The 15,751-nt window shown below is 43.0% G+C and overlaps 1 protein-coding gene across 1 annotated transcript in view; it reads right to left on the bottom strand.

Moving 5' to 3' along the window:
* Positions 1–632: 632 nt before the first annotated feature.
* Positions 633–15,751, bottom strand: part of LOC139929327 (transketolase-like) — a 25,488-nt gene continuing 10,369 nt past the window's right edge. The window contains exons 5-14 of the mRNA XM_078288263.1: positions 14,633–14,824; positions 14,029–14,147; positions 12,130–12,326; positions 11,261–11,425; positions 7,891–8,047; positions 7,388–7,518; positions 7,053–7,136; positions 6,328–6,421; positions 5,910–6,032; positions 633–1,482 (exon numbers count right to left, since the gene is read on the bottom strand). Coding sequence (XP_078144389.1) covers positions 1,295–1,482; positions 5,910–6,032; positions 6,328–6,421; positions 7,053–7,136; positions 7,388–7,518; positions 7,891–8,047; positions 11,261–11,425; positions 12,130–12,326; positions 14,029–14,147; positions 14,633–14,824 — 1,450 coding nt within the window. The 3' untranslated portion in view covers positions 633–1,294. The remainder of the gene's footprint in view (positions 1,483–5,909; positions 6,033–6,327; positions 6,422–7,052; positions 7,137–7,387; positions 7,519–7,890; positions 8,048–11,260; positions 11,426–12,129; positions 12,327–14,028; positions 14,148–14,632; positions 14,825–15,751) is intronic.

Genomic DNA, 15,751 nt, shown 5'->3' with positions numbered 1-15,751 from the left:
TTAATGGTTGGAATCATTTTGTACTTCTACTGGTTTGCAATGAAGAAACAGGCTAAAAATATACTTTTCCAGGAAGTAACAGTAAAGGGATTTTGATATAAAAATATAAAATTTTTGGCACTTATTGCTAAATAGGTATATGTTATGATTAGAGGTGGGGACTCGAATCACATGACTCGAAAAATTGTGACTTGACTTGGGTTCTGGAGACTTGGGACTTGACTTTGACTTGTAGTTTTATAACTTGAAAAGGTTTCTAAAGTCTTGACTTGAGATCTTGTGTTGAAGTTGAAACTGATTATAGAAATCAAACTCATGATGCTCTTACCAAGTTTTTATCCTATTAAAACCATATTGCATTGAAAAGTCCTAGATATTCAGTTTTCTTTAAGATATTAAATTGATACTGGACTCTTGATTTGTTCTGACTTGACTTGGTGTTAGACTTGAGACTTGACTAGAGACTTGTGCCTCAGACTTGGACTACTTGAGTAATCTGGTTAGTAATAGTCTTTATTTCCATTTTATTCTTTAGCTACTGAAGTGAAAAAGTCATTTTTCATTTCATTGTGACTTTTTATTCACGTTTCAAGCGACTAAAACCTAAAAGAAAGACGTCAGACAGGTTTTGTGAAGAAACCATCCCTTTATTGGTGTGAAGCGGTCCCATCCAAGTCAGGGTCAAAAAGGGTTAAAAACAGTCAGTGCTCAAACAGACCAAAACCAGAGTTTCTCCACACCCTGCTGCCTCTAGTGGGGTGGGGGGGTTAAACAGTAGTACTGGGTGCAGACGTACGAGACGCCGCGTCCAAAAAAGTGAAAAGGGTTCCACAGAAAGAAAAAAACAAAAAACTTCACTTTACTCCAAACCACGTTCACTGCTTTTTACTGACACACTACAGCAGTACCAGGACTTTCTCTGGGAGGGAGGAAGGGGCAGGGGGTGGAGTCGGATTAAGTGTGTATGTGGATATGTGTGTGTGTGTGTGTGTGTGTGTGTGTGTGTAGGGGGGTGGGGTGGGGTTACTGAACTCACAAATTGGGGCAACTGAAGGGGGGGGGGAAGGCTGGGGTGGGGGTGGGGGTCTGGGGGTCAAAACCACATCAATGACAGTTAAACAGAAATACCATGTTATCTTTCTCTTTTATTCAAATTGAGACGGAGAGCGTGAGTGGGCCTGAAGTGCTTCCCCTCCCTCTGTGGTTGTTTGTTTGTTTGTTTGTTGTCTCCATGGTGATCACCAGTTACCACGGAGTCCGTTACCATGATGTTGCTGCCGCCGCCGCCGCGCTCTTACTTGGCGTTGGCGGAGCTGCTGAGCACCTTGCGGACGGCCTGGGCGATGGCGTCGCGGTCGATGCCGAAGATGCGCAGCAGCTCGCCGGGCTTGCCGCTGCGGGGGACCTGGGACACGGCCAGGCGCTGGACGCTGAAGCCCGACTCGTTCACCACCGCCGAGCACACGGCCTCGCCCAGCCCGCCTGAGGAGACAGAGGATACAGAGCAGTCAGAACTACTTCTTAGAGTTAGATCGATATATTGATTTGTCGGTATATCGGCCGATACTGGGCTTTCATTAAATATCGGATATCAGCCAGTCAGTGTCGTTCACCGCCGATATGATGGAGGCTCCTGCTTGACCACAGCAACAGAAAAACTACATTACATTTTATTTTGTTTGCACATCATTTTTTTCTTTAATAGTTCAACCATGTTTTTTGTAAGATAATTCTGCATTTAAAGGCAGTAATCTATCCCAAAATTTCTCCTACCAGTAAATAGGTGCAGTGAGTCACCCTGCTTTAAAGAGCTGTTAACCCAAACAGAATTTCATTAGTTTGGGTTTCAGTGGAGAGTTTTTGTGTCCCATGATGGTCTAAATGCTGTTTCAGAGGCTTTTCTACCTGAATACTTGTAATTTGTTTTCCATAAAAATTGTCAATTTTAAAGATACTGACTATCAGCACAAGATATGAGCTATCAGCAGCTTCAGTACAAAATATCTGTATGGCATTCAAAAACCTGTTATCAGTCAAACAAAAGGCATTATGCACATCCAAAATGTCTTTACACAGGCTGGACAAAAGTAAAACTCCACTGCTGGATGAAAACCTTGTATCTTCAAAAAGTCAACTTTTCAGTAATTAAGAAAAACAGTGTTATTCCCAGATTGATAGCCATACATTTAGAAATTTCTTTATGGGTTTTGAATGGGTTTCACTTGGTCATAAAACTTGATCGACCTATAAAGAATCAAGTAAAACTTCAGTTCAGATAAAAAATTTAAAAAAACCATTGAAATTGGAGCTACAACGTTTTTCCACTACAGCAAGTAAAAAGTTACAGTAGCAAAAGAATTGTCTTCTTATAATTTTAATGTTCCCAAACTTATTAATTGGTCTACTTAAGGCGAAGGTACACATTCACAACAACAACAATAATTCACAACAGCAGTATTGTTCAGCCCTAAAGAGCAATAGCAGTTGCTTTTAAGATTCAAATTTGATCTCTATTCTGCCATCTGTCCTTCCTTCCTTCCCTCCTTCCTTCCTTCAGCCTACCTCCTTTCCTCCTTTGTCTTCCACCCTGCTGTCGTATCAAATCACTGGCGGCTCCACGGGCGATTGAGCGCCACAGTGATGTGATGCGGACTGACAAGACTGACAACGCCCTCCCTCCGCTTTCTCACTCCTCCTCTGTCTCACTTTCACCCCTACGGTCTCTCTTTCTTCTTTTATCTGTTCTCTCTATCCTCACCTTCCCCTCCACCTCTCTCTCTCTCTCTCACTCCACACTCTCACTCCCTCTATCATTTCTTCTTACTGACTGACCATCAAGCTGAGGGATGAGAAGGAGCAGAAGTCTTCTCCAACACTCTCCCTCGCTCCTCTTTCGCTTCTTTCTCACTCCCTCCGTCCTATATTTTCACACCCTTACGTTGACCGACTAGCTGGCTAAGTGGTGTGTGTGTGTGTGTGTGTGAGTGTGTGTGTGAGAGAGGGAGAGAGAGAGAGAGAGAGAGAGGGAGCGAGAGAGAGGTTTCCACTCTTCACTCTTGGGATTGCGGCTTCCCTATACAGTGTGGAGTGTGATCACAACGATGCCAACTGGTGATAAACGTAGGAAACAAGAAGAATTTACATTAGAAATTAATTCAACAGGGTCTAAAATATATGAAATCTAAAAAAAGCCTACATAGAGAGGAGGAGGGAGGGAGGGAGGGAGGGAGGGAGGGGGGGTGGGGAACCCTTCGTTGGCATGGGAGGGGCGTTACTCTTTTACGGTCTATGGTTATGTACTGTACACTGTGCACGCCATTAACCCATCTGTGCTGTTTAGCAACTATGGCATGTCCCCCCCCCCCCCCCCCCCCCCCCCCCCCATCCCATCCCATCCCCCAATATCCCCCAATATCCCTTTGTCCCCCCACCCCCCCGTTAATGCTCCACACACACATACAGGCACACACACACAAACACATCCCCTAAAAAAATGTAATGTTCCTTGACAACCTTTTCTTGTATCTCCAGTTCACATGTCCACACACTCTCTCTCTCTCTCTCTCTCTCTCTCTCTCTCACACACACACACACACATCAATATGCCGCAACCCCTACAGCCATACACTCTTACAACCCCCCCCCCACACACACACACACCCCATCTTAGCCTTACACCCCTCACTAACTCTATCGCATGCTCTCCTGCCATAATCAACTATTTATATGAATCTATATATATGTGTGTGTGTACAAGTGTGTGTGTGTGTGTGTGTGTGTGTGTGTGCTGACCAAAAAAAAAAAAAAAACGGTGCTGTCTCTCCCATTCTTTGTTGGCAGACATTGCAATTTCAAGGGACACACAAACACAACAGGAGCACGTGCGCGCAAGTGCAAGCACACACACACACACATACACACACACACACACACACACACACACACACACACACACACACACCCCCAGAAGAGAGAGAGAGAGACAGAGGGACACTAGTTTTTGTCATGCTGGTATGTAGGTCAGCGACAGCCCAAAGGCCAGAGCTGAAATTAAGAAACCCTGACAGGCTCCTATAGCTCCTCCTCCTCTACCCTTCCTCTCTCTCCCTCCTCCATCTATCCATCTATTTTACCTTTTTTTTTGTTTTTACATCTTCTCTCTCTGTCCTCCCGCCTCTTTCTCTCTACCTCACACTCGCAGCCTTCGCCTCCTTCTCCCGCCTCTCATCCCTCCTGTCTTCCTCCTCATCTCTCTCTCTCCCCTCAACCTCTTTCCCCCTCCTGTCCTCCGCTCCCTCACGCTCTTCTTCTCCTTTCTGCACATGCTCAGTCTGACTCTACCCAGCCTCCACAGCTCCTCCTCCTCTCCCCCCACAGATCGTCAGAGGTCCTTCTCCGCCCGGGGCCGTTGTATTCATGAGTCGATACACAGACAAACAAACACGGCGAGCGGCCGCATGATGCTCTCCGTGCCCGCCAGCTGAAGCTCTGATTTTAATTAGATTACTAAAATCAACAGATTTATACAGCAGAACGGTAGTGTTGAAAACTATAATGCATAATCTGACATATCATTGGTATCATGCAACAACCTTTTGTGTCCTACTTAATGTTTAATTACGTTGTTCATTTATCATTGATTAACTAACTGATATATTAGTTAGCTACTCAATATGTCTTAACCACTATTGAGTAATATGCTGATAAGTGATTAAGCATTTATTAATGACTCAAGAATGACAAAGTAAAGTTAACTGACAGTTTAATTCATCATTATGTCACTGGTAATTATAATGTTAATGAATTATGTATGTAAAGAAGTAACATGGGAACATACCAGCAGTTATATGTTAGTTCCGCTAATTACACTAATCATGTGTGGCTACATTTGCTCCTTGCTCCTAATCACTTATCATATTACTTAATATGTTCAAAAGTGTTACCTTTTATTTATTTATTTTTATTTTATTTTATCCTTTATTTAATCACAGAAGTCACACTGAGATTTACATCTCTTCTTCAAGTGAGCTCAGGCCAAGAAGGCAGCATATTTTTGTAATTTTTTTATACTTTTTTATATATATGCATATTTGTACATAGTAGTTAGATGTTTAGGTTTACCTCTGTTCATTTTGTTGTCCATAGCTGTATATTTATTCTGTGTAAGTACATTGAGAGCAAAGAAAAAACCGGAGTCAAATTCCTTGTATGTGTACATACTCGGCCAATAAAGCTGATTCTGATTCTGATTCACAACATAAAAGACAACAAAACATAAGACATATGAAATAAAATCGATCAAACAGATAAAAACAGTGCAAACATCTCCAAGCCTAATACTAATACTAATACTTCCTAAAAGCATGTGCATTCCGAGGACAGCGGTACATCAATCTGGACTTTAAAATCAGAAATTGGTATGAAATGGTCCAGTTGTAAGTCCTTTAGTTATTCCAAGATGATGGGGCAGCAGAACTAAAAGCACTTACCAAAAATCTGTCCTTGTGTTTGAAACATTATATAAAAGACAATTTGCTATTGTTGCCCATGTATTTCTGGCATTTCAGAAGATATTATCATCAATGGTTTAAAATCTGGTGTGGCCTGCTATAGAGCTAGCAATGCAGGAGCTGGTTCATGGCTATAGGTTTGTGATATATATATACAGTATATATTAAAGATTATTTTCTGGTATTTTTTGCTTTTTTGGACAGTCTATAGTGGAAAGAGGCAGGATAGATGGGAGAGAGAGGGGGGGATGATGTGTGACAAAAGTCCCAGGTCAGATTTGAACCCAGGATGCCAAGGTTTAGGATATTTTGGGGAAATAATTCAATGTTTTTTTTTTCCCAGAATCATTTTATTTTTGGAATCTTAATGTTAGTGCTGCTGTCTGTCTGACTGCTCACCTTCGTAGTAGTGGTCCTCCACTGTGATGATGCGTCCTCTGGTCGCCCTGGCGTTCTCGATGATGGTCTTGGAGTCCAGGGGCTTGATGGTGAACGGGTCGATCACGCGGATGTTGATTCTCTCTGAGGGAGGAGAGAGGAAAGTATACTCTCCATCAGCGGCAGAGGAAGTGATGCAGCTCAGTCCAACTGATGCTCTCTATGTTACTGACAGACTGTACGCTAAGAGTCCATAATGTACAATGTGTTTTACAATGTTTCAGCCAAGCAATCTGATTGGTGGAAGACACATTCCAGCCATGCTGATGTGAGCCATGCTTTCTTTCTTTCTTTCTTTCTTTCTTTCTTTCTTTCTTTCTTTCTTTCTTTCTTTCCTTCCTTCCTTCCTTCCTTCCTTCCTTCCTCCCTTCCTGTGTACCTTTCTTCAGCTGTTCAGCAGCAGCCAGAGCCTCGTGCAGCGTCACTCCTGCTCCAATCACAGTCACATGGTCATCATTGGTTTTGTACACAACCTGGTTGGCATGGGAGAAGACGGTTTATGTGGATTTTATAATCTAACCCCGCTTCCAGATTAATCAGGGCAGTTAGTTTTGACGATGATGAGGGATTAAAAAAGTCTGAAATAAAAGTTTGAAGAGCATAAAAGAGTTTGAGGAATAAAATAAAACAATTTGAAAGCATTCTGAATTCCTATATTGTGTATTTGTGTCTATGTGTGTGTGTCATTTGATCTGATATGAATGTATGTATGGTAGATTTCTTAACAGTTAGTCGTTAACAAGCATTAGTCAGCTGACCTACAACCTGTGATATAATATAAGATGAAACTTTAATGATCCATGTGGGGAAATTGGGTTGTTGCAGCAGCAAGCAGTAATAGGATACAGCAGAGAAAATATATATGAACAGAAAAACAGAATATAAACAAGAGTATAGCAAATAGTAAGTATGGATTACAGCATTGTTATGTTACTGTTATATAAAGGATCTGATTTGGAAGCCATAGGAGTCCTACATGCCAGTGTTTCACTCAGAAGCTTTTCTTACCGGGATGGAAAAGTGTCTCAAACAGCATTTACACTACATGATGTTAAAAACTACCAAGTGAAGAGGTGTTTTTGTGGTGGAAACGCGGCTACAAACCTTAGCCTGTCCAACATGGAAGTCCTCGTTGCTGTTGTAGAGGATGTTGTTCTCTGGGCGGCTCGTTCGGATGAAACACAAACCCTGGAATAAAGAGAAGAAATGCTCTGCAAGGGTCTGAACTTTAAAGACTGGATAAAGTTTATAAAAAGACTCTGAAGCAGACAAGGCAGATCCTGTATAATCCAATGCAGTAGATCTTGAAATACTAATACTAGCTTTGGCTCTGCTCTAGACAGTTTGGCAACGACCGCATTTGGATTTTAAATTATTTTCATTTGCTCTTCATTACTTATGTCAACAGTGATGCAAGACATTTGTATGGCTATGTGTACCTTTGTGTTGGCGGCCAGCTCCACAGCCTTCTCAGTGGAGACGCCGTCGCTAGGGTAGAAGACGGTTGCCGTGGGGATGGCTCTGAACATCGCCAAGTCCTCCAGACCCATCTGAGAGGGCCCGTCCTCACCTACACACACACACACACACACACACGCAGTCTGGTATAGTAAATGTCACATTATTGCTATAGGCTGAAAATGATTGCATTCGGTCTGGCGATGTGGACATGCTGTGTACCTGAGGAGGTGGAGGAGAAGGAGGAAGAGGAGGAGGAAGAGGAGGAGGAAGAGGAAGAAGAGGAGGAGAAGGAGGAAGAGAACCGGGACGCCCTGCCACCACTTCCATGACACAGAGACAGAGAGAGAGGGGGAGGGAGGAGGGGACGAGTGCTGATGCTGGGAGTAAAAGATGGACAAACGGAAGAGGTGAAGAGTCGGAAATAATAAAAAAAAGGTCACTGAATTCAGGCTGTGATTGGAGGAGAGAGAGCTGGACTGACCAATGGAGACGCCGCAGTGAGAGCCGCAGAGGTTGATGTTGCTCTCGGAGATGGCGGCCATGCGGAGCTGGTCGTACGCCCGCGTGAAGAAGGTGGCGAAGGTGCTGGCGAAAACCACGTTACGATCCCGCGTGGCACAGCCTATCGCCACGCTCACCTAGAGGAGAGAGAGAGAGAGGGAGGGGGGAGGAGAGGAGAGGAGAGGAGATGAAGAGATGGATGAGAGGGGAGGAGGCGGAGAGGAGAAGAGAGGAGAAGAGGAAGAGAAGGAGGAGAGGAAAGGAGAGGAAGAGAAGGATGAGAGGAAGAGAAGGAGGAGAGGAGAGGAAGAGAAGGAGGAAAGGAGAGGAAAGGAGAGGAAGAGAAGGATGAGAGGAGAGAAGGAGGAGAGGAAGAGAAGGAGGAGAGGAAAGGAGAGGAAGAGAAGGAGGAGTGGAGAGGAAGAGAAGGAGGAGAGGAGAGGAAGAGAAGGAGGAAAGGAGAGGAAAGGAGAAGAAGAGAAGGATGAGAGGAGAGGAGAGGAGGAGAGGAAGAGAAGGAGGAGAGGAAAGGAGAGGAAGAGAAGGAAGAGAGGAGAGGAAGAGAAGGAGGAGAGGGAAGGAGAGGAGAGAAGGAGGAGAGGAAGAGAAGGAGGAGAGGAAATGAGAGGAAGAGAAGGATGAGAGGGGAGGAAAGGAAGAGAAAGAGGGGAGGAAGAGAAGGAGGAGAGGAGAGGAAGAGAAGGAGGAGAGGAAAGGAGAGGAAGAGAAGGGAGAGAGGAGAGGAAGAGAAGGAGGAGAGGAAAGGAGATGAAGATAAGGAGGAGAAGAAGAGGAGGAGAGGAAAGGAAGAGAAGGAGAGGAAAGGAGAGGAAGAGAAGGGAGAGAGGGGAGGAAGAGAGGGAGGAGAGGAAAGGAGAGGAAGAGAAGGGAGAGAGGAGAGGAAGAGAAGGAGGAGAGGAAAGGAGATGAAGATAAGGAGGAGAAGAAGAGGAGGAGAGGAGAGGAAAGGAAGAGAAGGAAGCGAGGAAAAAGAGGGGAAACATCGAAAAACAAACGATGAGAGAATAAGAGAACAAAGAGAAGAGAGGAAAGCTGTTGTCAATTACAAGTCTTTCATTTAGCAGAATAAAAAAGACAAACATTTCTCTCCTTGCATCAGAATCTTTACATTTTGCCTCGAGGCTGCTCATACTCTTCAAACAGAGTGAGAGACTGTATTATTTATATTCATATGGCAGGAAATTGTGGGTTTTTACTGTTTTTTAAAGGAGGGATATTTCATACGCTCGCCATTTCATATCCTGTTTCCCGTCCTGGGGGAAACTCTCTCTGTACCGATGCCAAAGAAGAGTGACGGTGTTCTTGGTTTTTATTACTGAGTGAGACAGCAGTCAACACCAAAGAAACAGACAAGTAGAATTGGGTGAGTTTATTTTGTTCATCATAAAAGAGGCTACAAGGACGGGAGGTGGGATGGGGGAAATATGAGTTATGGACTTCTGGGCTGAAGACCTCTGGCTTTGTAAGGAGGTGAGACGGCTTTTAGTTTGAGACGAGCAGACTGTAACTTCAAAAATACAAGTTATGGCCTTTTATTGCTGAAGTTCAGATGTTGCCTAATCAGTAACAGCCAGGTATACAGTACAGTACAGTTGCCCTTCTTCCTATTGGATGCTGCTGGCGATCAAAATGTAGAAATCAAAGCTTTTTCTACTGTTGTACTTAGTTGGTCTGGATAAGAGCATCAGCTAAATGCCTAAAATGTAAGCAAGGGTGGAGGTAACTAATTGGAATTGTAACTTGTACTTTTTGGAGTATTTTTTCAGTCAGTAATTTTATTTTTACTTAAGTACGTTTTTACTGAAGTATTGTACTTAGCTGCATTTTAAATCACATCCATTACATCCATTATAAATTCTGTGGCATAAGCATCAGAAACTGGACCAACATAAATTGGCCAATTGTGAAGCACTTTGCATTAAACTGTCAGTCAGCAAAGAAGATAAGAGTAATCTGGCTTTACTTTGTTTGTGTCCTGTATTTTGTATTTTCCGATTAAACGAACACAGTTTGAACTCTGTCCTCTCATCTTTGCATGGGAAAGATCACATCTAAAACTGTTCTCTTTTCTAAAAATTAACTCAGTAACTTTTTCTCTCTGGACATTTTAAATGAGCTACTCTTTACTTTTACTTAAGTAGATTTTTACACCAGTATTTTTACTTCTACCCAAGTAAAACATCAGCAAAGTAGCAGTACTTCTACTCAAGCAGGACACTGTAGTTCTCTTTCCACCACTGAATGTAAGCAGCCTAGTAGTCAGCATAAGACAGCATTGTTGTGGTTGCTGTTATTTGGCAAGAGGCCTTGAAAGCCCACAGAGCATAATGACAAAGCATTACTTGCTGGAGTCATTTAATATTTCATGTGACATGATGATGATGAAGATGTTTAATTAATCCAGACAGTGAGCGACCTATTTTGGGGCGGCCTATTGTTGTGAGTCCCAGCAGGACCCAACACAGGTTCATTAACTGAGATAATGATGCTGATGTTGATAAAACTGGGATAATAGAGCTGATGGTGGTGAAATCCTGCTACTGAAGGGAAGATCAGACAGCAGACACATTTATGATGGTAACACAGCTGGGTGCATTAGCAAAACAAAGGAAGATCCTTTTAATCTGGATTGTAATCAATTCACAGATCAGGAAGTGAATTTGTATTTCAAAATTTGCGCTATTCATGAGATATAGTACCTCTGATATTTCATCTATTGGCACAAGATGGGGAATGAATGCCCTTATGTCTATTACTGAGTGGAAGTTTAAATTGATAGCAGTTTATAACAAATATCTTGACCATGTGATCAATATATGACTGAACAATATAATTTTATTTGAAACATCGGAAGAACAAGTCATACAAAGGAACTATTCTAATATGTAGTGTGTGTGTGTGTGTGTGTGTGTGTGTGTGTCCTGATTCCTCAGTGAGCCTCTTAATCTTCCTGGTCCTAACCTCACTCTTTAGCTTAGAGTCTGGGAAGCTATTTAATTAAGGCTGATAATTCAGTCAGTAATTAAAGTAGTGCAAGTTGTTTTTGTTCTGATTGCAGCAAGAACTTTTTTTGATGAAGCGTGTACATTCCTTGTTTTAATTAATTATTTTTTACCAACCAATCAGTCGAGCTTTCAGCAGACGAATTAAAGATCAACTCCCCTTACTAGACGTTGCTATCAAGAGAGTTTTTAACCTTTATTTTAGGGTTAAATAAAGCATGCCTGCTGTTTTTCAGCTTCATGTTTGGAAACTTACTCCCATTCTGGCAGCCACAGTCCTCTACTGTTCGTCTCTGAGTAAAGGTCCAGTTCACTGCTCTTTCTTACCATGTTCTGCTCTGCGATGTAGCACTCCACGTAGCGGTTGGGGTGTTCGTTCTTGAAGAGCTCGGAGAAGGTGGAGTTCTTGGTGTCTCCGTCCAGAGCCACCACATGCTCGTTGTAGCGGCCCAGCTTGGCCAGCGCCATGCCGTACGCCTTCCTGGTAGCAATCTGGTCGCAGATCAGACAGACAAACAGACACTCAGTCAACTTGCTACACCGATTCACAATCTACAGGTAATACAGTCAGGTTGTTTGTTGATATATTCTAGATATCCCAGCTATCCATAGCAAGCTACATGTAAAAATAATGCAATCAGACCACTATTAAAGGTCAAATGCTTGTTGCTGCTGATCTTATGCAGTCAGACAACCAATCAGCTTGATCAATCATTTGGCAATGTACAGTCAGATATAATACAATCACAAATTAAAGATATGCTATCTATTTGAGCATCAAAAATGTATATATTTGCTTGTGGTCTTGAAGAGTTTGGCTTCTAGATGGAAAGTATGTTACTTAAGTCACCATCAATCAAAATACAGATTTTACTCCAGAGTTTACAGATATTACAAATATAAACAACACTTTTGTGATAATCTATGGAACCCCAATGAGAAATCTGTCAACCAAGGGGAAATTCCTCTACAGAAGCATGTAAATGCATGTAAAAGTCATGTTACTGTAAGTCATTGATTAAAAGGTAAGGTTCCACATTTCAGAGGGAAAAAAATACCCATAAATCACAGTGTAAGCGAAGCCACTGGGGAGGTGACCGTGTTTCAACAAACCCAAATGTTGGGTATTACAGATTAATCAAGACATCCCAGCTTGGCCGACGCCCTGACACAAGATACCTCGATCAGGATCATACCTTGTCTCCAGTTTTGTAGCTGGGTGCGCTTGGCATGCGGATGTTGCGGAGGCTGACGGGCGGTGCGTCCTCGTTGGGCGGAGTGGGGTAGAGGCGCTTGCTGCTGCTGACTATGCGGCTCTGCAGCTCCTTCATCACGCTGTCCGCCATGTCTTTGGGCAGCGGCTTGCCGTGCCAGCCCATCTTATCCTCAGCAGCTGAAACACACACATTGAGGAATATATTAGAAATTAATGTTAATTAATAACATTTTTAACACTCTCATGTGTTACCTGATGAGCACAAACTTGGATTTTTACACAAATCAAGTCAAAATAAATGTTAAATTCTTACTGTACAGTATATGATGCCATCAAATACATGCCAAGAAACATATATTAGGCTGGGGAAACTCATTAAAACAAATTGTCTTTAAAAAATAAGCTTGGTAATGAAGAGAAAGATACATACATAATACATAAATATATACATAAATTAACTCATGTGGTGCAGAAGGATGCTGCAGATATTTGAGTCCAAATTTCTTAAAAAATGACATATGCAGTATAGCTAAATGGATAAAACAGGGCAATGTGAGGATTGGCGGTTAGATTCCCACTGGGGCCTTTCATGCTAAACTGATGCAGTCATGTTAATATAAGGGACTTTGGATGAAAGCGCTGACTCAGTGGAAAACATATATGCCAAATTCCTCTGTCTTTGTTGCTCTCTGCTGATCCATACCTTTTCTCCTTCATGGTCATGCATGCACACATGCAAACACACATAAAATAAACCGTGTCCAGCTGTCACACTCATAACAATCTTCCACTTCAGTGGATGACAATAAGCTAATCTAAAGGTCAAAGGTTATAAGCAAGAGGCCATAGGCTTATAACAACATACACATTTCTGAGTTTCTGACACACTCTTATATGTGCAAAGACATACTCCTCTCTTAAACACACACACACACACACACATACGCACACACACTCCTCTTACTCTTAAAACAACTGTCTCTTTAGTTGCTTTGTTATCTTTACCCCTTTGCTTCATCTGGGTAGCCAAAAGAAAAATAACATGCTTTTTTCCCCCTCTCTCTTTCTTTCTCTGAGTCTATCCCTCTCCCTAAATCTCTCTCTTTCTCTCTCTCTCACACACACACACACACACACACACACACACACACACACACACACACGTGTGCATACACACTCCCCCTACCCTTATCACAACACCAGCACAATGGGCTGTAGCTGGGAGTGTATCCTACACATTTTGAGGGATTACTGAGCAGCAGCAGCTAAAGCACTAAAGCACTGCCAGGATTACGGAGGGTCATGGTGCCTCTGGACCTGCAGCGAGGGCCGGGGGGTTCAGCAACACACTGACAGAACCGCTATTCCCAGTCACCTGTCGCCGTTTTACCTAGTCATCACTCATAAACAGATTCTGGGAGCAGCTTAGCAAGCAACGCCTGAAGCAGCGGCTGAGACTCTTGATGTGTGTTATCAAAGAGTGCGTTGGATTATTCCACCTGGGATATGTGATGTCACTGCTTAACAACCTGGTTCTTTCTACTCTGCAAATGTCAAAATGAAGTTTTTCTCCAAAATGAGATATCCAAATTTGAAGTGACACCTAACCTTAAAAAAACCGACTGATGGCAAAAAGGAAAACAAATGATGGTACCTTTTTAAAAGAAAGTAGGTAAATTAGGTGCTTGGTTGACACTTTAATAGACTCTCCTCCGTTAATAGATCCTCTGCATTTATAAAATATTGAATGATAAACTTCAGGTAATATTTTTGTTTTTTCAAAACTCTGAACTCTTCAAATCTACACAATACAGGCTTGCAATGTACTAATATCCATCCGCTATCCAACTGGAGCAGCGTGTGTGTTGGATTATCGTACCTGGGATGCCTTTGCCCTTGATGGTCTTGGCGATGATGGCGAGCGGCTGGTGGCGCGGCTGGCTCAGCACCTTACACAGCTCCTCCACACTGTGGCCGTCCACAATGATGGCATGCCAGCTAGGAAGGCAGGGAAGATCCAACTTTAAACACAGTCCTATACTTAAACAGTTTTAAAATGCTGGAACGAACTCCTAGCAGCTCCTAGCTACATATTATATGCACGCTATGCACACTGCCATAATGTTGCAGTCCGTCCTCTCCCAGCAGGCATTGCAGCAGAAGGCCAAGTTCAACATCAACCCAAATCAGCACAAAGTTTTCACAATATGATACTATGGCATGGTAAAAAAAAAAAATCATTAAAAACACCTTTGGAAACTGTTTTAAAGTGACAGAAAAGAAAGCTATTTAGTCCAGATTTCACAAATGATGCAGTTATAGGAGCTATGGATGTCGTTTCAACTTTCATTTTGGCACTATATTTACACACACACACACATACACACACACACACACACACAAATATTCAAACATTTACATCCCCCTTCCACCCACCCACCCACCCGAGCACTCCCTGTGCACCCTCCCAGCCCCCGGCTCACCCGAAGGCCTCGCAGCGGCGCTGGTACTTCTCCACATGGTGCTGCAGCGGCGCCGGGTCGCTCTGGCCCAGCCGGTTGATGTCCAAGACGGCCACCAGGTTGTCCAGCTGGTAGTAGGAGGCGAAGGCCATGGCTTCCCACACCGAGCCCTCCGACAGCTCCCCATCGCCCAGCAGGCAGAACACCCGGTAGCTACAGACAGACAGACAGACAGACAGACAGACAGACAGACAGACAGACAGACAGATTTAATGGTTTTAATTAACTGTGGGGTTTAGAGAGCGTGGGGGAGCAGGATACTAATGTAGTGGAAAAAAGTGAGAGAAAAGGGGGATATAGACTAGTGCTGAAATGATTAGTCGATTAATCGATTAGTCGATGGACAGTAAATTAATCGATTATCATTTTGATAATGGATTAATCGTTTTAGTCATTTATCAAGTAAAAATACCAAATATTTGCTGGTTACAGCTTCACAAATGCTCAAATTTGCTGCTTTTCTCTGTTTCATATCATTATAAAATGTATACTTTGGGTTCTTTTTTGGCAGACAGATAGATAGATAGATACATACATATATACATACATACTTACACAGAGAAAGAGTCTCCTCTTTTAAGTGTAAATTTCAATCATTACAAAATATTTTATGTATCTGATGATGAGGAACAGTCTGATATCTCAGTTTACAGTGTTGCCATGGTTGTTGTTGCTTTCCTCAGGTTTTAGGAAAAGGATCTGAACAACAGACACACCAACATCATACCACAGTCTGTTGTCTCTGACAGTGGTGAGGGGTAATTTTCCATACCACCCTGTCTTTCCTCTCAACACCCCCCCCCCTCCCATCCTCCCATCCTCTGTTCCCTCCTTTACCTCCTCCTATAGGGCTCAATGTGGCAGCTGACCCTCACACCTAAACACACACACGCACACACACACACACACACACACACACACACACACACACCCCGGCGCTCTGATCGCCCTCGCCAGTCGCTCCCGTGGCGTAACGACTCCTGACAGCTTTCCGGTCAAATAGACACATTCTCATTAAAGCTGGAAGATCGGCCGAGACACGGCGCATTACACCACGCATTCCAACCCTCTGCACAGGAG

This window comes from Centroberyx gerrardi, chromosome 14 (genome assembly GCF_048128805.1).
Source record: "Centroberyx gerrardi isolate f3 chromosome 14, fCenGer3.hap1.cur.20231027, whole genome shotgun sequence".
In the NCBI taxonomy this organism is placed as follows: domain Eukaryota; kingdom Metazoa; phylum Chordata; class Actinopteri; order Beryciformes; family Berycidae; genus Centroberyx; species Centroberyx gerrardi.
The sequence above is the reverse complement of the archived record's forward strand: the minus strand, read 5'-3'. Positions and strand labels throughout refer to the sequence as shown.